Raw genomic sequence first — 21728 nt, 5'->3', positions numbered from 1 at the left:
TGCCTTAAAAAGTCGGCTGGCAGTTGTAGGCCTTTTTCTGTCTAAACATGCATACAGTTGTGCCTTAAAAAGGCGGCCGGGAGTTGTAGGCCTTTTTTTTTGTCTAAACATGCATACGGTTGTGCCTTAAAATGGCAGCTGGGAGTTGTGGGCCTTTTTTTCTGTCTAAACATGCATACAGTTGTGCCTTAAAATGGCAGCTGGGAGTTGCGGGCCTTTTCTTTTGTCTAAACATGCCTTAAAATGTGCCTTAAAATGGCAGCTGAGAGTTGTAGGCCTTTTTTTTTGTCTAAACATGCATACGGTTGTGCCTTAAAATGGCAGCTGGGAGTTGTAGGCCTTTTTTTTGTGTCTAAACATGCATACGGTTGTGCCTTAAAATGGCGGCCGGGAGTTGCGGGGCTTTTTTTCTGTCTAAACATGCATACGGTTGTGCTTTAAAATGGCAGGTGGGAGTTGCAGGCCTTTTTTTTTTGTCTAAACATGCATACGGTTGTGTCTTAAAATGGCGGCCGGGAGGTGCGGGCCTTTTTTTCTGTCTAAACATGCATATGGTTGTACCTTAAAATGGCAGCTGGGAGTTGTAGGCCTTTTTTCTTTCTAAACATGCATACGGTTGTGCCTAAAATTATGGTTGTGCCTTAAAATGGCGGCCAGAAGTTGTGGGCCTTTTTTTCTGTCTAAACATGCATACGGTTATGCCTTAAAAAGGCAGCTGGGAGTTGTAGGCCTTTTTTCTGTCTAAACATGCATACGGTTGTGCCTTAAAAAGGCGGCTGGGAGAAGTGGGCATTTTTTTCTGTCTAAACATGCATACGGTTGTGCCTTAAAATGGCGGCCGGGAGTTGTGGGCCTTTTTTTCTGTCTAAATACGCATACGGTTGTGCCTTAAAATATGGTTGTGCCTTAAAATGGTGGCCAGGAGTTGTGGGCCTTTTTTTCTGTCTAAACATGCATACGGTTGTGCCTTAAAATGGCGGCTGGCAGTTGTGGGCCTTTTTTCTGTCTAAACATGCATACGGTTGTGCCTTAAAATGGTGGCTGGACCCAGTCACCTAGTGCTGCAACCGGCACTAGGTAAGCCCCTCAGGGACCCTGACAAAGATGGGGCCCATCAGAGAGCAGTTTGCAAAGAGCCGCTTCCAACCTGGGGGAGCCCTGGATGTAGCTGTTGTTGGCAGAAGGAAGGAGGCAGCTTGAAGATGAGGAAATACCTGTTAATTTATTACATGTATTACTTTGACATTTTAATCCCACCGCACCTGCGAGACGCTCAAGGCAGTGTACATGGCTCCTTCCCTCAAATTAATCCTCCCAACAACCCTGTGAGGGAGTTTAGGCTGGGAGACAAGTGACTGACTGGTCCAAAGTGAGCTTCATGGTTGGGTTAGTTCCCCAGATACTTAGTGCACCCACAGTGATCTGTGAGTGTGACTGTTACTCTTTCTCGCTCATCTCCACGCCGCAATCCTATATGCCAGCCTTTCCAAATGGGACCATCCCTGGCTGGGGATGATGGGAGTTGTACTATTTATTTCTTTATTTGAAGTATTTTTATCCCCCTCATCAGCCAAAAAAGCTCTTGGACAGCAACTTACATACAATCAGTAAAACGCAACAGTCCCTATCCACAGTCTTACAATCTAAAAAGACACGACACGCGAGGAAAAAGGAATAGGGAGAGAAAGGGGGGGGGGATCAAGCCTTTCAGCAGGGCTGGTGGAAAGGCCCTGCTTCCCACTCTACAACACACACGGAGGGCTGCACACACAGACTTACTTAGGGTAAGTCACTGAATTTAAGGGAGCTTTATTCTGGGTAGACATGCAAAGGATTGCTCCTGGATGGTATATTTCAGTCCAATCAATGTGCTATGCAGAAGTTCCTTTTTAAAATTGTTTTTCATCAATACTTGCGCAGGCACGCACACACTCCAAAGAAAGAGTTTTTTGTTGATTTAATTGAATTGGTTATTCCATTTCTGGTGATGATGGTGGTAGTGGTTTGTTTATTATTTACATTTATATATCGCCTTATCTACTGAAAAGCCATCAAGGTGGTGTATAGCAACCGAAAGCAATAAAACCTCAGTAAAAGCATTAAAACTATACACTGTAAAAGACTAAACTGAAAAGATGTGTTTTCACACCCTTGCTAAAGGCCAAGAGAGTGGGGGCCAATTGTAGTTGTAAGTAAGTAAGTAAATAAATAAATAAATAAATAAAGTTCTTCAGGGAACGCATTCCACAATTTGGGGGCAACATAGGAGAAACCCTTTCACACGTGCCCAACAAACAGGCCTTTGCAGGTAATGCTGCCCTCAAAAGGGCCTCTCCTACAGGTCTTAATAACCTGGCAGGTTCATAGCAAGACAGGTGGTCCCTTAAGATAGCCAGGTCCTAAGTCATTTAGGGCTTTAAAGGTTAAAACCAACACCTTGAATTGAGCCCAGAAAGCAAATAGCCACCAGTGCAGGTCTTTCAGGACTGATGTAATGTGGTCCCGATACCGTTCCTCCGTTAGCAGCCTGACTGCTGCATTTTGCATCAATGGAACTCTCCAGACGTTCTACAGGGGTAGCCCCGCGCGGAGGGCATTGCCGTAGTCGAAACGTGATGTAACCAAGGCACGGATAACTCTTGCTGATTCGAACTGACTCAGGAAGGGTCACAGCTGTGCAGAATTTGGCAGACACACTCCTGACACTGCCACCATCTGAAGGTCCAGAGACAGCATAGGATCCAGTCCTCCCAAGCTACGGACTTGATCCTTCAGCGGGGAGCGCAAGCCCTTTCAAAACAGGCTGAATCTCAATCCCCCGAGTCAAGCTCCAGAACACCTCTGTCTTGTCTGGATTTAACTGCAACTTGTTCACCCTCATCCAGGCCATTATCGAACCCAGGCAATGTTCAGGGCTTTCGACTGCTTCTTTGGTGTTGGGTGACAAAGAGCAATAGAGCTGGGTGTCTTCAGCGCATTGGTGGTATCTTACTCCAAAGCTCCGAATGACCTCTCCCAACAGTTTCATGTAAATGTTCAGTAACTTGGGGGGCAAGATAGAACCTGGTGGGACACCACAGGCCAACAGCCATGGAGTTGAACAGGAATCCCCCAGCACCACCTTCTGCATACGGCCCGAAAGAAAAGACTGGAACCACTGCAAAAGAGCACCCCCAAGGCCCAGCCCACCCGGTAGTCCAGAAGAATTCCATTCTGTTCCTGGAGTATGTCTTCCACCCAGGTGACTGAGGCAGTCCCATATCAAAGCTGCCTGCCTGATTGAAATGGGTCCAGATAATCTGCTTCATCTAGATGCATCTGGAGTTACAACGCTGACACCTTCTCAATCACTGTTGCCAAGAATGGTACTTTTGAGACTGGCCTACAGTTAGAGAGCTCTCCTGGGCCACGGGAAGGTTTCTTTAATAAGGGTCTTATTCCTGCCTTGTTTAAGCAAGAGGGATCAGTTCCCTCCGGGAGAGAGGCAGCCAAGAGGTTTAAGGAGATCTAGAAAACATTTTCCTTTGCCAGGAAGATAACTGTTCTTCTCCCTTTACAGTTTACAGCTTGCAGCGTCACTGCACCATAAGCTCGGCTAACCAGCATGTAACAGCATTCTGCACAGTCCAGTTTTAAACAGCCATCACGGCCATTCCCAGACATCATCTTCTTCGGCTTTTGGGACATCTTCTCTGGCTCCTGGCAGCAGCACGGAGATCTCTGCTTCAAGGTACATTTGGAAGCCTCTGAATGGGAAGGAGTGAGAAAGACGTTTGTTTTAGTGAAACCTGAAGCTAGCCAAAAGCAAGTGAGAAGAGTGATGGAGGTGGCATAAGCAGGGCCGGCCCTACCATTAGGCAGAGTGAAATAGCTGCCTCAGGCAGCCCATGCTAGGAGGCGGCAGGAATGTGTTAGGAGAGAGCTGTGCAACACCCAGCCTGTTCTGCACTCTGTCAGTTAGGCTGCTCCCTTCAGATGCATTGGAGGACACTGTCCCAGCATCAGTGATGAAGGCAGATTTCTCTGCCATTCCAGTTGGCCTTTGAACATGGAATGGGAGGAGGAGCCATCTTGTTCTTTGCCTCAGGCAGCAAAATGTCTGGGGCCGGCCCTCAGCATAAGTGCTGCTCTGCAGAGAGAGCACTGAGGGCAGGATAGCACTTGCATCTCGGGAGGCCCACCCCATCACCATGCCCCACCCTGGTATGTCTTAACTCAGGGGTTCTCAAACTTTCTACTCCCAAGGACCTCTTGAGAGAGCTGAAAATGGCTGAGGCCCCACCAGTCACGAAATGGTAACATAGGGTTGGTGCCTCTTTGGAAATGGCTATTTTTTGCCATAGCTATTTCCTTGTAGCAGGGAGTTCCATAGTTCAGCTTTCTTCAAGTGAAGTACAGGCATTGGCTCTGAAGGTGTCATGACTCGGCCTCCCCATTTCAGGCAGAATTTGCTAATCCAGAGGCTTTAACTAGCGAGTACTTTTTATCTTAGATTGTTTTCCTTCTTCCCCCCACGTGCCTCTCAGAGTATTCTTATTCATCTCCTGCCATATTGTCTCCCCTTCTCCTTTCATACTAAACTTGTACCCTATTCCCAAGTGCCAGTTTCTTTTATCCCTCCCTCCTGCTGCTTTTACAGTCACTTCCTTCCTCCCATTACAGCTTCCCTCCCTTATCCCAATTCCATTATATTCTCAGTATTTAGAAATTATTATTAAAAATATTAGGCTTGCTCTCTAACCAACTCCCACACCTGCCTATGCAGGCACAGGGTGGCCAAGTGAAGAGACCCTGGGCAGCCTGCAGCACTGAGACCTGCCTGAAACACAGTCTGAGAAACGCTGCTTTAAGTTTTTGCGCACCGCTTCGATTGCTTTTTAGCAAAGAAGGCGGTATATAAATTTTAATAATAAATAAAAATAAATCCCCCCATGGAAAGCTCAGCAGGCATGGCTTTCCTGCTAGGGGTGGGGACCAAAATGGGGCAAGTTGGGGTGACACTAAGCCCCCCTTTACCCAACAAGCCCCCCCAAAATACCTAGTTAATTCCCTCCTATTGACTGGAATGGGGGTGGGGAAAGGAAGGAAGGAAGAAAAACTCCTCTGGTAAAAGGAGAAAAAAGCCATCTCCCACCCGGGCCACAGCAAACCAGCAGGGCTTTGGATGAGGCGGTTGCTCCGTCTGAGTGAAGCCACACTGTCTGGCACCCCTAGGCTCAGCCCCTGCCATGGTGTTCCCCTGTAGTCCCCTGACGGAGGGATCTGCCCACTCCATTCCCCTGAGGAGGGCTACCCCACAGCAGGTGGAAGGGGGCAGTCATATTACTGACCCTCGGCCTACTAATCTCCCCTGGCTTCAAACTGTACGGACTGCAAAGCTATGCACTGGTTAGGGAAATCTGCCATCTTGTGGCTGAAGGCTTCAACCACGTGGACACATTTAAATTAATGTAAATTAATTAATGTATTCTAAAAACAAAATAACCCCAGGATGCATGGCCTTAGGGTCCCCTTAGTATGCATGCCAAGGTTCAGGGGTCTAGGTTTCACCGTCTTGGAACTATGTTATAGACTACAGCAGTTTTCCCCAACACGGTGCCCTCCAGATGTTTGGGACTACAATTCCTAGCATTCCTGACCACTGGCACTTCTAGCTGGGGCTGATGGGAGTTGAGGTCCAAAACATCCAGAGGGCACCCAGGTGGGGAAGACCACACTACAGTATTTCACAACGGGAACGGGACATTATTGACTTCAATTTGCAGAGATCTTCCAGGTGGGTCATGCAGACATGGCTGATTATGGAGTGCACATGTGTTTTTAAACCCACACTTGTGCAGAGAATGATAAAGACAGTGAGAACAGAGACTTGCCTGGTGAATTCCTAGATTGCCTTGTCCTCTATCTAGCTTGCATTCTGATTGTCTTCTGTGATTGATCTGTTAGAGGAGGAATGGGTGTGGGGAGAAGAGAATTAGATTTAGTTCTATGGTGCAACCACACTTGGAAGATGACCACCTACAGAGGTCATCCCATGAAACTGAATGGTGGGAGAGTCAGGCCAGATAAAAGGAAGGGCTTCTTCACACAGCACATAGTGAAACTATAGAATCTGCTACCACAGGATGTAGTGATGGTTGCCAACTTGGACAGCTTTAAGGGTTTTTAAGAAAAAATCATGGAGGATAAGGCTGTCAATGGCTACTAGTCACGGTGGCTATATATTACCTCCAGTATCAGGGCAATATATCTCTCAATACCAGTTGCTGGAGAACATGGGCAGAAGGGTGCTCTTGTCCTACTTGGGGGTTTCCCACAGGCAGCTGGTTGGCCACTGTACAAACAGAATGCTGGACTAGATGGACCCTTGGTCTGATCCAGCAGGCCTCTTCTTATGTGCTTATGTAGTTTGAAAGCGATTTACAAACAGTAGCAGAGCACTGCCACAGAAACTGGGCATGGATAAAGTATGCTCAGGAGGACATGATATCACATGGATAACACCCCATAAATGTATGGCACACACAGACACATTAAACAATAGAATGATAGTTTGGAATTGGAGAGAGAGAGAGGGAGAGACTTGCCTGGTGCCTCCTAGCGATTCAAGAGGAGTCTTCCTGATCTGCCTTGTCTTTGAACTAGCATCCTGATCACCTTCCATGCTTGAACTGTTGGAGGGAACAAGAATATACATGTGTAGCATAGGCGTGCACACAGGTTTTTACATACCTTTAGATCCCTAGAAATGAGTTCACCTAATCATTCAGAAGACAATCAGAACCAGACTGATCGCAGGAACCTTTCTTCCCTCCCCCACAACCACCATCTATTGCATTTTACAATTCCCAAGGAGTTTACCTTCTTTGATGCAGAATTGGCGGATTTCCTTCAGAGCTCTCCTCGCCACCGCTCAACGAATCCTCCTCCATCGCGGACACTTCCTCTTGAACGTCTTCTTCCTGGACGTCTTCCTCTTCCTCAGCCAGTGCTTCCTCTGCTACTGGCAGACCCAGACTCTGGAGGTCAACGTCTTTTCCCTGGAGTACAAAGTCCGCCGGGATGCGGCCGCGGTTTTCCCTGATCACCGCCCGCATGTGCATGTCTGCCGGCACCAGTGACGGCCGCCGCTGGCTATCGATGCTGCCAGCGGGGCTGAATGACCTCTCCGAGCTCACACTCGTGGGCGGGCAGGACAGGTGGTACGTCGCAACTTTGTACAGTGACGGCCAGGCGTCCTTCTTCGTGTACCAGTACTCTGCAGGGTTCCAGCTAATTTTCTTCTTCCACATGCGGATGGTGGGATCGAGGAGATAGGCTTGCAGCTCCGCTTTCACGGAGGACTTAGAGGGGAAATCAGGCAGCGTCTCCTCGTCCTCTTCCTCTGAGTCCGTATACCAATTCAGACATTCCTTCTCATCCACTGTTGCCTCTTGCATTTCCTGCTTGCTGCTTTTTAACGAATACAGAATTTCATCAGCCTCGCCGCTTGCAGTGATTTCGATCCCCTTCTGGGGAGTCGCATGACCCCTTGTCCTGACGTTACATCCTTTCCCCAGCTTACTTTCTGGGGAGGGTGTCAGGGCTAAGCGCACAATATGTTCCTGTACAGATTTTATCAGGGAGTTCGCATCCCCCTCTATATGATGGTGGAGCCTGTCCCGGAACCGCGGGTCAAGGTACATGCTGGTCACATAGAATAAGCTCTCTTGAATCTCTTGGAGCTGCCGGCAGCTTTTTAGCAAGCGCAGCATGAGGTCAGACAGGCGGGCACCAACTACGTTGTCCTCATTCTCAAACTTGAACGACAGGAAATTGAATCGCCGCTTAGTGAAATGCAACGTGGGCAACATCTCGCTTGCCGTGATATCTGCCCGGCTCACTAAGCGCTTCGCTTTTTCCAGAGGCTGCAGGACCTCGATCAGGGTTTTCATGACCTTCCAGTCGCGAGGCGAGATGCGAAGTTCGGCTCCCTCTTCCCGGCCAAAGTACTCGAGCAGCGCGCTTCTCAGCCCGTGCACCTGTTCCAGCATGGAGAACGTCGAACTCCACCGGGCAGGCACGTCCCCTGCCAACACGAGCGGGGTTTTGCCGGTGGAAGCTTGAATGTCGCTCAGGCGCTCGCGTGCCACCGAGGAATGGCGGAAGTGCCCGACGACCTTCCGGGCCTTCAGGATGACCTTAGACACGCTGCTGTGCTCGTCTTTAAAAAATGTCTTGGCCACGAGGTTTAGGCAGTGAGCCATACACGGGAGGTGCTGTAAGCGAAGCTCCCGCAGGGCTTTCACCATATGAGTGCCGCTGTCTGCCGCCACGCACCCCACAGACAGACCTAGCGGGGCGAGCCACCTCTGGATTATACTGGTGAAGTGGGCGGCCATGTTTTCCGGTGTGTGCCGCTTACGAAAAGCAGACAGCGAGAGCACCGCCTCCTCCTTGACGAGCGCGGTCCCGCTGTCGGTCATCCAATGAGCCGTCAGCGACAGGTAGCTGAGGGCTTTGCCACTGGCCCACCGATTGGCCGTTAAGTGGATTGCGGCGCACACGCTGTTCCTCAGGGCCTTCTTGACCTCGCTAATGACAGTCGATGCCAGCTCAGGCATCGCGGTCTGCGAGAAGTATTGCCCCGAGGGGACGTTGTACTTGGGTGCTACCAGTTTGTTGTATGCTTTGAAGCCTTCCCCTTCAACATGTGAATATGGCAGCATGTCCACCACTAACATTTTGGCACAAGCAGTGGTGATTTCCATAGCCAAGGGGTCACTGCTGGCCCACTTTTCACCTTTCAGAGACAGCTGCATTTCCTCTCTTGGCAGATGCCCCGGAACAGAGGAAGGGGCAGGGGAAACCATCCCCGCCGGCAGAAGCGGGGCAGGGGGGTTTCCGGTGACTCCCGTGACTTTAGTGATGACGATGTTATGGTACCTCTTCAGGTGGGTGTGCATGGCAGTGGTTCCCACCCTCTGACAACCGCTGGGTTTGCCCAGGCGAACCTTGACGCCGCAGACCTTGCAGAACACCTCAAACTTGTCCTTCGTGGAAGAGTCGAAGTAGTCCCAGACGGCAGACGTGGTTTTGGCTCTCTTGGCTGGCGGCACCACGAAGGAGCAGTAGATTACGTTCGTGACATCGGGCTGGAAGGATGTGGTGGCGGAGATCGTCGAAGCCGACGCAGCCTGGGAGAGCGTCACGGTCGCATTGGAGAAGAAGTGTTCGATCCCTGGCGGTTGGGGGGCCACTTGGTGTGGCGGTGTGGATCCTGAGGTAGCAGCTGGGATAGAGGCAGGCCCAGGGCCTGTGCCACCAGCAATGTCGTCTTTCAGGACATCCTCCAGCAACTCAGCGTCATCACGCATGGCACACAGGGCTTTGGATTCTGCAGAAACAGCTTTCAACATTGCCTCCTGGGAATCTGAAGCCAAACAGAGAAACCTACTCATTTCTCATCGTGTCTCCTGCAGGGCTGACATTACATAACGCAGCAAAGATGAGCAATCTGAGCCACGTGTCTATATCCCACAGTTCTTATTAGTTAAACTGTGGACCTCGCTACCACAGGATGTAGTGATGGCCACCAATTTGGATGGCTGTAAAAGGGGGTTGGACAAATTCCTGGAGGAAAAGGCTATCAATGGCTATGTCCTACCTCCAGTACCAGAGGCACTGAGCCTATGTACACCAGTTCCTTGGGAACATGGGCAGGAGGGTGCTGCTGCACTCCTGTCCTGCTTGTGGATTCCTGGTCGACAGCTGGTTGGCCACTGTGTGAACAGAATGCTGGACTAGATGGACCCTTGGTCTGATACAGCAGGGCTCTTCTTGTGTTCTTATGTTCTAGTGGTGGACAACTTCAGGTGGCCACGGGGCCATTTCCACCCCCTGGACTCACCCTGCCCTGTGGGCTGCCAGAAAAAATAATCACAAACTGCTAAGGAAGCCTAAAGCATCCAACTCTTGCTTGTTTTCAGCTTTTTATGGAATATGGTACACATTCATTGAACTTACTAATACTAAGAATGCATGACAACCTCTTAAGACACACGGAACTCTATGGCGCGATCTCTTAGGATGACAAGCGATAACTTTATTGGATAATCTTGCTTGTACCAAATCGAGATCCTGAGTGATCAGAAAGACTGTAAAGAAGTTGACTCACACGTGGTGTGCTTGGATTGGTTACTGTTTAGTGTTACTTTGAAAAACTCAATTAAAAAAAACACCAAGTGAGATGTTGAGGCTTTTGGCTTTCTTTGTGGTTTGCTGGTGATGTTCAGCAACAAACCAGCATTTCTTTGCTGCTGTGAATTCGGTGGCATGGCAGCCGCACCAAGAGGCAGAGAGAGCTACATACAGCTTGCAGGCCGTATGTTTCCCGCCTCTGATTTCCTGTAACAGCTGAATTCTCCCCCACCCCCACCACGCGCACACAGAATGAGCACATCCTGGTCTCTCCCCTCTCTAAATGTACCAGGGAGACAACCGCCATGACAGAGGCCATAAACCAGATTACAAGACAGAGCGCGTTCTTCCCAAGATACATGCCTCCGCGACCGCCGCCATTTTTTTAAAAAAAGCCAAGGACCAGCGGAGGTCGGTGGGTCTGATTTCGGTGGGGCTGTGCATCCATTCTGGGTTTTAGTCAGTACTAGCTGGAACTCTAAAGGAGCTATCCAGGGTGCTGAACCTATTTTGGGGAAAGGGCTGAGCACATCGGATGGTTCCTTTAGAGTTCTGGCTGGTTTTGATTGACGCCCAGGATGGATGCACAGCCCCACCAAAATCGGAGCCACTGGCCTCCACTGGTCCTTGACTTTTTTTTAAAAAATGGTGGCGATCACAGAGGCATGTATCTTGGGAAGAACGTGCTCTGTCTTGTAATCAGGTTTATGGCCTCTGTCGTGGCGGTTGTCTCCCTGGTTAAGCCAGTGCAGGGAATAAACAGTGGGGGCAGAGCATCCAGCCATTCCGGCTTTATCTGTCGTTTCATTTTTTCTGCCTGACTGCTGGGAGTTTGCTGCACTGCAGCTGGGGCTGTGTTGTGGCTGGATGGGGCCACGGCCTCGCCTGTGACTGAACAGCTCTGGGAAGAGGCTCAGAAGAACCAGGCCTGCCACAGGCAGAGGGGGCAGCTGCAGCGGAGTTACGGGGTGCCAGCTAGGGACTGGAATGTCACCAGGCTCCTGTGTGAGAGACAGGCTTGTGGCCTGGACCTAGGCTGGGGCAAGGTGTGGCTTGTGGGCTCCCCCTGAGTGGGAGCCAGGCAGGGATTGGTTATAAGTGAACATATTGGCCTCATCTATTTCATTGCCCTAATGCAGACAGCAGCAGCTAGGGTGTTCACTGGCGAGGGCTGCAACCAGCCCATGCAGGTCGAGGATTAAAGGAATTAACCAGGGAGGGACCCCCTCCATTCCACCATGCTGGCTCCAGCAGGCCACTGGCCACGGTGCTGGGGATTTGTAGTCCAGCGTATCCAGAGGGCACTGGGTTAGGGAAGGCTACTCAAGTGGAAGAGAATCCGCCATTACCAGATTTTCCAAGGCAAATTGGGAAACTTTATGATCCGCCCCCACCCCCTCTTTTTTTCTGGTCAGATGAGCCAGAGAGAAATAACAGGAGATTGGTAGGGCTAGTAGCAACTCAGCCCCAGATTCATTTAAATGTTGAAATACGTATTTATTTATTGAAGATCCTCCCTAGCCAGACTAACAGTGCAATCTGTACACATTTTTCCTTGGGAGTAAGTCCCGTAGTACACCACACTACACACACACACAACTTTATGTCCACATGTTTTATATTTAAATGAACAAAGATGGCAGCCATGGAACTAGGCCAAGCTTCCCCAAACTGATACGTTTCTGCCACCCCCTTTCTTTCTCTCCCTTTCCTTCTGCCACCCCCTTTCTCTCTCAATCTTTCTGCCACCCCCTTTCTCTCTGCCTCTATTTCTGCCACCTCTTCTCTCTCTCTCTGTCTGCATCTCCTTTCTCTCTCTCTTGCTCTTTCAGACACCCCTTTCTCTTTCTCTCTTTCTGCCACCCCCTTTCTTTCTCTCCCTTTCCTTCTGCCACCCCCTTTCTCTCTCAATCTTTCTGCCACCCCCTTTCTCTCTGCCTCTATTTCTGCCACCTCTTCTCTCTCTCTCTGTCTGCATCTCCTTTCTCTCTCTCTTGCTCTTTCAGACACCCCTTTCTCTTTCTCTCTTTCTGCCACCCCCTTTCCCTTTCTCTTTCTTTTTCCCACCCCCTTCCTCCCTCTCTCTTTCTGCCATTTCCCTTTCTCTCTCCCTCTTGGTGCCTGCCTAATGGGCTGCAAGGGAAGGGGCAACTCATTCTTGCCAGAAATCTAAAGTGAGCAGAGGGCTTCTGAAATTAGGCTGAGGGCTGCAGGCTGCCCACCCTGCCCTGGAACCAGTAAGAAACAATCATTCTACCCCAAATTCATGAAATTTGCCCAGTGTTTCAAGCAGTGTTTTCAAGTGTTTCAAAACCCCCCAAACCCACCAAAACCCATGGCCTGAGGACTCGATTACCAAGTTAAGGAACAAGGCCTGAAAGCCAGCAGCCTCTTTTGCCTGGTTGCCTAAGCAACACAACTCAGGGAAAGGGCAGTCTCTCTTTGAACTGCACTGTGTTAGCAGCATCCATTCTGATGGGGAAAAACCCAGAGTCCTGCAGCACCTTAGAGTGCCCTTCAGCTGTCTTGGGCTACAACTCCCATCATCCCCAGCCAGCACATACATCATGCGCCAACCAACATTAATCTCTCACTTTGTTCATATGAGGATTGTCATGTTTCTCTGCCCTTCTGCTCTATGCTGACTCAAGGACCCAGAGCAAGGGGCCAATCAGGCGTACAGCCAGCTTTTGTGTTTCCAGAAATGGAGATCAGCCATTCACTGTCCCAAAATGCACTGCTCGGTGTAATCCAATAGCTGCCACACCTACCGTTGACTCAGTACCCATGAACGGTCATTCCAGAACAAATGTGTTAGTCTTTAAGGTGCCGCAAAACCCTTTGCTCTTTTTGCTGCGACAGGCTAACGCCACGTCCCCTCTGGAAATGAGTAAATACAGGATCTGAGGAACACTGACTAGCCACTGAGGTCCACCATGACCCCTCTACATCGCGCTGACAATAGCAGCAACTGAAACAGACCCCAAATTATCACAGTTCCTGCTTCCAGGGCTGGCGTCAAGGATTGGCATGGTTGGGCACCTGACAAGGGCCCACACCCCAGCAAGGGCCCACTAACCAGAGCCCCCTGGAGTTGCTGCTCTTCTTCACCACGGCAACCTGCTTGTTCACTTGCCTCTCACTCTGGCCCAGACAATGGTGGTGGTGGTGAGGAGGAGGAGACGCCACAACCTCTTTGCTCCCTGGCTCTCTGCCTGCCAAGCAAGCAAGTGGGAGCCAGGAGGAGAAAGAGAGGGAGGAGTAAGAGCAGCTGGTGACAGTGGCGTGAGAAGGGAGCCTCTCTGAGGGAGGGAGCCCATGGAGGGTGCCTTGCCCACAGCCCCTCAAAACCTAAAGCCAGCACTGCCTGCTTCCAGAGGATCTATCAACAAAGGCACAGAGAGATCCTCACCCACAGAAGCCAGATCCAGATCCATCTATCAACAAAGGCACAGAGAGATCCTTACCCACAGAAGCCAGATCCAGATCCGTCTATCAACAAAGGCACAGAGAGATCCTCACCCAGAGAAGCCAGGTCCAGATCCATCTATCAACAAAGGCACAGAGAGATCCTCACCCACAGAAGCCAGATTCAGATCCAGATCCGTCTATCAACAAAGGCACAGAGAGAACCTCACCCAGAGAAGCCAGATCCAGATCCATCTATCAACAAAGGCACAGAGAGATCCTCACCCACAGAAGCCAGATCCAGATCCGTCTATCAACAAAGGCACAGAGAGATCCTCACCCAGAGAAGCCAGATTCAGATCCAGATCCAGATCCATCTATCAACAAAGGCACAGAGAGATCCTTATCCACAGAAGCCAGATTCAGATCCAGATCGATCCATCTATCAACAAAGGCACAGAGAGATCCTCACCCACAGAAGCCAGATTCAGATCCAGATCCAGATCCATCTATCAACAAAGGCACAGAGAGATCCTCACCCACAGAAGCCAGATTCAGATCCAGATCCATCTATCAACAAAGGCACAGAGAGATCCTCACCCACAGAAGCCAGATTCCCACAGTTCTCCTCCATGACTTCCCTGTGCAGAGCCCTCTGGCCTGGATCCAGCAGCGCCCACTCCTCCTCTGTGAAGTTCACAGCCACCTCCTCGAAGGCCACTGGACCCTGGGAGGAGGAGGAGAAGAAGAAGAGAACAGTTCCTCCTCACAGATAATTTAACCATCCCTAAAAGGCAGAAGAACTGGGGTGGCTGGAGGACTAAAGCTTCCTCTGTTGTGTTCAACGCTTTCCTAATGGGAGATTTTAACTGGATCAAACAGGAAAGAGGCAGGTGCTTTCACACCTAGGGAGAGAGATGCAGGCACCCAGGCCACCTCCCACCCTGCTCTTTCCAGTCATTCTTCTCCTACCTGATCCGGTGACTGCCCAGCGACCGTTTCTGCTCCATCACCATGGGGAGAAGGCCCAGAATGAAGCATCAGGGTCATTTCACCACCTGTGAGGGAGGCAGAGGAGGTGGGAGGATGTTTGATCCTGTTCACTCCCTGGTCCCATTTAAGGCGCTAGTCCTTGTGAAAAGGACTAAATGTCAAAGCCCAAAATGGCTTGGGAACTGAGAGTACTTTCTCCACATTTTTCATTTGTTTATTCATACGATCACTTATACCCCCCCTTTCCTTGCTTGTGGTCACCTGGACGTTTTATAAAGTGGCAGAATAGAAATGCTAGCCTCCCCACTTCTAAAACCCCCTTCCCAGGTTGAGCTGTGCTGGATCAGACCACAGGTCCATCTAGTCCAGCATTCTGTTCACACAGTGGCCAACCTGCTGCCCACAGGAAACCCACAATCAGGACATGGGCACAACAGCACTCTCCCGCCCATGTTCCCCAGCAACTGGCACAGAGGCATGTTGCCTGCAATACTGGAAGTAGCATTGAGCCATCAGGACTAGTCAACACTGATAGCCTTACCCTCCATGAATTTGTCTACAGAGCTTTCTCTGCAGTAGCCCCTGTATGTGGAATGCCCTTCCCTGAGAGATCTGCCTGGCATCTTCATTGTACACATTTAGATGCCAGGTTAAGACCTTCCTCTTTAAGCAGGCTTTTTGTCTTTAATCTGTTGCTCTGATTCACTGCTGGCTTTACTCAACATTTTTAATATTTTTAATGTTAAATATGATATTATTTTATTTGGGTTATTTTGTTCTTGCCACTTGGTGTTATGATTGTAAACTGCCCCAATAGCATTTGCCAGCTGGGTCGTATACAGACTGAATAACTAAATTAATAAGGGCACAATCCTATCAGGATGCCTGTCAGGCTCCAAAATCAGAGGCTGATGGGCATGTTATGCAGAGAGGGAGGATCTCTGCCTCTGCACTCCTCCCACTCTGCATTTTTGCTGGACAGGCTTTCTCACCCATCTAGCTGGGGCTCTGTGGAGCGGGAGGGAAGGAGGCTGGAGGATTCTTCATAAGCCAGCCTCCCCACTCCCCTCCCCACCTCCTGCCCCCAGAACCACCCCCTTTCCCTCCTCTCCAAGGTCACCTTTGCTATCTCAGAGAGGCAGTCGGTGTGGTTCTCTCCATGCCAGCTGGGAGGGAGAGGGGGTGGGAAGCTCAGACTCTTGGATCTGAGGTCAGAACGCTGTCTCCAACTTCAGATCCAGGAATCCAAACTGTCCCCCCTGCCCCCGATGCTGTCTAGGGGCCACAGCACTGCTCTCTAAATCCTTTTTAAAGCCATTCAAGTTGGTGGCCATCACTACATCTTTTTGTGAACCGCCCAGAGATCTTCGGCTATTGGGCGGTATAGAAATGAAATAAATAAATAAATAATAAATACATCTTGTGGTAGCAAATTCCATAGTTTGACTCTGCGCTGTGTGAAGAAGTACTTCCTTTGATCTGTCCTTGTCAGGGTGGAAACTAAGCCCATAGAGCCCCAGAGCAGTTCTGATTCTGAGGAAGAACAGCAATCCGTTGGAGAGGAGCGCGCTCATCTCTCACAGGCACAGCAGCTGGCAGAGATTCCTCCTGCCGGCATTCCTGGGATAGATAGTGACCCTGGCAGCGAGAGAGCGCTGGAGGGGGGCTTGCTGGACGCTCAGCGCAGACGCAGAGAGCGATGACAGATGGAGGGCGCAGAAAGGAGGTGTACCGCTTGTTTGGTGCGCAAACAATGGTCACGTCCCGAGGACCCAAGGGAAAGAGGGAGGATCTCTCCCTAGCCCATAAGTTCAGGGTCTTCTCGTGGTTCTCCTTTAAATGGGGACTAACTGCCTTACCTGGAGCTTAAGTTACTCTGCTATCTTTCCCCAGTGCTGTTCCTTGCTTTGTTGCTAGTGATTAGTATCTGAAAGAGTCATAAAGTAATAAAGGAATAAAGTCTCAGAAAGGATCCTCGTCGTCTGTGTCCTGAGTTGGCTATTGGTGGGGACTGCAAGAGGCAGCTAGGGCGCTCTTGATAGTCCTGAATCTCCTGCCAATCAGCTTCACGGGATGACCCCTTTGGGTTTAGGGTTATGACAGAGGGAGAAAAATGCCTCCCTACCCACTTTCTCCACACCAGGCATAATTTTGTACACCTCTATGTACAAAATAGACTCGGGACCACAATACCTTACGAAGTGCCTGTCTTGGTATGAACCTACCAGGAGGATGGCACCAAGGGCGGGGCTTTCTCAGTGGTGGCTCCCCACTGTGGTCCTCCTGGTGCCAGCATTGTCATGTTTCCAGTGCCAATATTGTCATCTTTCTGGCACCAGGTCAAGACTTTCCTCTACTCCCAGGCATTTGGCGGCATATGATAAGGTCTTTTAAAGGTCCTGGGATTCTTATTGTTGGTGGTGCAAAACTGTTTTATATTTTTGTACGCAAATGGTTTTATATTTCGTTATTCTATTGTATTTGGGGGTCTTCATCTCTGTAAACCACCCAGGGAGTTTTGGCTATTGGGTGGTATAGAAATGTAATAAATAACATGAAATGTCTCCCCGTACTCACCCTTTTTCTAAGCTGAAAAGCCTCAAGTGCCGCAACCTTTCCTCATGAGGGAGTGGCGGGACAGCGCTCGGACCAGCTGAGAAGCACAATTGGCACACGACTGCAACTCCTCCTAGTGATAACTGGCTGAGCAGTGGGGAGAATGGTGGCAGGGGCAACTCCTTTGGGGGACCTGAACATAGGCAGAGCCCTGCTGGACCAGACCAAGTCTCCATCCAGTCCAGCTTTCTGTTCACACAGTGGCCAACCAGCTGCCCACGGCAAACCCACAATCAGGGCATGAGTGCGGCAGCACCCTCCCACCCATGTTCCCAGCAACTGGGGTCCAGAGGCACACTGCCTCTGATACTGGAGGTAGCATAGAGCCATGAGGACTAGTAGCCATTGATAGCTTTATTCTCCATGAAGCTGGCGAGGACCATGGGTCGCCCATATTTAAGGTTAGCCTTAAAGCACTGTGGATGAACTCATTTTGAAACTAGGGAAGAGGCGTGAGGCAAGCGGTTCCCCAGCACAACCTTGAGGGGAATAACAGCAGTGGCCACTCAGGAAACTGGGATTGAGGGCCTTCTCAGTAGCCGCTCCCAGACTCTGGAGCACCTTACTGAGGGAGGCTAGGTTGGCTCCCTCTCAGCTGTCCTTGCTCTGGCAGAGAAAGACCTTTTTATTCAGGGAGGCCTTTGCTTTTATTCAGTGGAGAACGACGGCTCTGATGTCAGTGGGGTGATATATCTGCTCCGGGTTTCAGTCAGAACCCATCAGAACTCTAAAGGAGCTGTCCAAGGTGCTGAGCCCCTCCCCACCCCAATGGGTTCAGGACCTTGGATAGCTCCTTTAGAGTTCTGACTGGCTGTGACTGAAACCCGGATTCACCGCCCCACTGATGTCAGAGCCACCAGCCTCCACTGCTTTTATTGAAGCAGGTCTGTTGGGTTGGGTGCTGTTTTTATTGTTGACTTTTTCATTGTGTTTTTAAAGTCTTTGTTTTGGGATAGTTTTAACTATGGTTTTATTTTAAATGTTGGCTTCTATTGGTGTGTCTCCTTGAGCGCTGTTTCCTGGTGGAAAGGCAGGCTATAAATTAAATAAATAAAAAAATAAAATTAAGTGGAAACACAGGCCTGTTCATCCTTACCTGGTAAGGTGGCACTTCTGTCCCCATCCTGCACAGTCCACTTGAACAGCAGCTTGTGTGCGGGATCCAGTGGAGCTGTCTCTGTCTCAGGGAAATTGCCAGGCCCTTCCGTCTTCTCCTCCACCTGAAATGGCAGCAAGGATCCCAGGCAGGGAAAGGGAAGAGGCATTGGAAAGGAAAGGAATGGAAGGGGGCGGGCAAAGGGCAGGGCAGGAGGGACAAAACTCAGACAAGTCCGGAGGTTTCAGGATGCTATCAATCACGTTGAGCTGTTCTACACAGGGCTGTTACTCCGCTGTATCTACTTTCAGTTTCATTGCAGAATTGAGATCCAAGCACAAGGAACATTTCCTTTCCTGCTTTTCCACTACATAATCTCTAGGTGGCACTGTGGTATAGAGGAGTGGTGCAAATACAGAAGTGACAAAAGCAGATACTTTCGCTTTTACAGTTAAATACAGCATTTTCTCTGCTCTAAAAAAACTCTCCAAAAGTATTCTTTAGATGCAGAAGTGAAACTGGAAGGTCACAATCTCATCTAAACAATTCATAAACAACTGTGCATAGGGAATGATAGGTGCACGATAAATGCCTCATGTAGAAAAGCCTGCTATCCACCCCTTTGAACTACCAGGATCAAATGCTCTCACCTGCTGCTCTTCCTGCTTCTTCTCCTCTGCCTGACTCAGGAGGAAACCTTCGGCCAGGGCCACTGCCTGCGAACTGGTCTCTGCTCCACACTCTCTGACCCAACTCTCCATCTCCAGGGGCAGAACAGCCAGGAACTGCTCCAGGATCACCAGGTCCAGCATCTGAGCCTTGGTGTACCTTTCTGGCTGGAGCCACTGACGGCAAAGGTCATGGAGTCGGCTGCAAAGCTCTCGGGGGCCCTCGGCCTCCTGGTAGCGCAGTCCCCTGAAGTGCTGGCGCCGTACATCTGAGCTGCCAGTGCACTTGCCCAGGCTCTTGTGCACAGTTCTTTCCCAGAATGCCCCACTGTTCCCATCCTCCATGGCATCAGGGCTTCTCCCCGCTTCAGGTCCAGATGAGTCTAGCGCCTCCATCTTCACTTCGTACTCCATGGTGGCTTCCAGGATTACTGAACGATCCCCCTGCCCCTCTCCTCTTCCTCAGACAGGTTCCTCTCTGAAAGCAAGGACTGCTCAGATGGGAAGGACTACAAGGGTCCAAAGTATTGTGCTCTGGAGGCAGAAGCTATTTTAGAAACAAGAATGGAGGATTCTAGCGATTGATCATGGCTTCTCCCTCTAGGAAAGGAAGATAAAAATCAAGACTTGGGGAGAAACTACAGATTGGAACAACCCATGGTTCACACCCCAACAACACACTGTGGGGTCTCTTCATGGGTTGTCCGTGATTAACAAACCATGGTTTGTTAGTGCAGCTGGGTTCAGACGACACCATAACCCAGGTTTCAACAACAACCCCATGGTTTGACGACAACCCACACTCAAACCTTGAGTGTGGGTTATTGTGTTATCTGAATCCAGTCCTTGGCTTCCTTCCACTTCCCACCCGCTCCCCACATTCCCTGGCTAGGCATCTCCCCACCCCCCACCCCTCAACTGCACTTCTTCCCAAGAAATTTTCTTTTATTTTCAAATAAAGTTCACAAAATAAAGGCAACGAAAAGAACATACATAATAATAAGTCAAGACCACTCAAGAAACAAAGGAATTCACTAATTATAATTCTTAGGGTACAATCCGATGCCTGTTTAGACAGAAAGAAGTCCTACAACTCCCAGCATGCCCCAGCCAGCTAAGCTGGCTGGGGCATGCTGGGAGTTGTAGGACTTCTTTCTGTGTAAACAGGCATCGGATTGCAACCTTAGTCTATAACCGATATGCTTATGGAACATCTACCATAAAATGGCCTAAATAGGAGCTCAGTTCTAATTCTTGCCACATTTCTAAAGCCCACTCCTGTGTTTTGCATTCCCTCCCCTCCCCTCTACCCAGATCCACAGGGCATCTTCTGAGAGAGGGGCATGCTGGAAGGACCTCTAGAAGCTTTACGATGTGGGGTGCCTTGGCTGGGACAGCTGCATATGCCACCTCCCCTTGGGGTGGATCGGGGGTGGGGAAGGGCCCCTGGCTCTCTTTTCTCAACCCCCAATCTCACCCTGCTACAACTTGGTTTCCCCCTCCACCCCCCCAACACATACTTCCATACCCTGCAAAGTTGCAAAAGGTGCAGAAAAGGGAAACCAAATTGATCACGGGGCTGGAGGAACTTTCCCCTACAAGGAAAGATTACAATGTCCGGGGCAGTTTAGCTTAGAAAAAAAGGCAAGTAAGGGGAGACATGATAGAGGGGTAGAAAATTATGCATGGTGTGGGGAAAGTGAACAGGGAGACATTTTTTCACCCTCTCTCATAGGACTAGAACCCTAAGGGGTCATTTCATGAAGGTGGGAGATTCAGGACTGATAAAAGGAAGGACTTCTTCACACAGCACAGAGTTAAACAATGAAATTCGCCACCACAAGATGTAGTGATGGCCACCACTTTGGATGGCTTTAAAAGGGGGTTGGACAAATTTCTGGAGGAGAAAACTATCAATGGCTACTGGTTCTCATGGCTATATGCTATATATTAGAGGCAGTAGGCCTGTGTTTACTGGTTGCTGGGGAACATGGGTGGGAGGGTTGTGTTGCACTCATGTCCTATTTGTAGGTTTCCCATGGGCAGCTGGTTGGCTACTGTGTGAACAGAATACTGGCCCAGATGGGCCCTTGCTCTGATCCAGCATAGCTCTACTTATGCTCTTAAATAAGGAATAATTACTAGTCCTCATGGCCATATGCCACCTCGAGTATCAGAGTCTGTATCCTTCTGTACTCCAGTCGCTGAGAAACATGTGTGGGAAGGTGCTATTGCACTCGTGTCCTGCTGGTGAGTTTCCCGTGGGCACCGTGTGAACAGAATGCTGGACTAGATGGACCCTTGGTCTGATCCAGCAGGGTTCTTCCTACGTTCTTCAAACCCCCTCCCGGTTGCATCTCTCTCCCTTGCACCCAAAGGCCCTTTGCACCGATCACGCCTCCCCCTTGGGGTGAATATGGAGGCGAGGCGAGGGAGAGAGTTCTGAGCTCCCCCTTCCCAACCCGCAGCCGCCTCTCTCTTCCCCAGCCGGGCTTCTCTCCCACATTGCCACCCCCAAGCAAGCCAGCTGCCCCGCATGATCCCCTCCTACCTCCACATCCCACTCCTGCCCCTGGAACTCATCTGCGCCCCAAAGCACGTTGCAGCTCTTACCTGATGCGCCCAAAGGGCAGGGAGAAGTGGAGGGGGGCGGGGGGGCTGGGCTGGAAGTTGCTCCACGTGCTGCTCTGCCTCATGCGCGCCTCTCTGGGACGAAGCGCTCTTTCGCTTTAACCCTGAACCTCCCCCCCCAGCCCCAAGGGGCGGCG

The 21728-nt window shown here is 50.2% G+C and overlaps 1 protein-coding gene across 1 annotated transcript; it reads right to left on the bottom strand.

Moving 5' to 3' along the window:
* Positions 1–807: 807 nt before the first annotated feature.
* LOC146356096 (zinc finger BED domain-containing protein 4-like) lies at positions 808–21725 on the bottom strand. The gene is made up of 9 exons (XM_084831217.1): positions 21574–21725; positions 18943–19560; positions 18293–18416; positions 14560–14645; positions 14188–14314; positions 6862–9412; positions 6588–6671; positions 5874–5939; positions 808–3746 (listed from the first exon to the last, which is right to left on the bottom strand). The coding sequence occupies exons 2-8, from the start codon at positions 19372–19374 to the stop codon at positions 5906–5908; spliced, it is 3438 nt and encodes a 1145-aa protein (XP_084687343.1). The 5' UTR covers positions 19375–19560; positions 21574–21725; the 3' UTR covers positions 808–3746; positions 5874–5905.
* Positions 21726–21728: the final 3 nt, after the last annotated feature.

Source organism: Heloderma suspectum, chromosome 2 (assembly GCF_057233095.1).
Source record: "Heloderma suspectum isolate Gila_16-S chromosome 2, 16-S_ref, whole genome shotgun sequence".
Lineage (NCBI taxonomy): Eukaryota > Metazoa > Chordata > Lepidosauria > Squamata > Helodermatidae > Heloderma > Heloderma suspectum.
The sequence above is the reverse complement of the archived record's forward strand: the minus strand, read 5'-3'. Positions and strand labels throughout refer to the sequence as shown.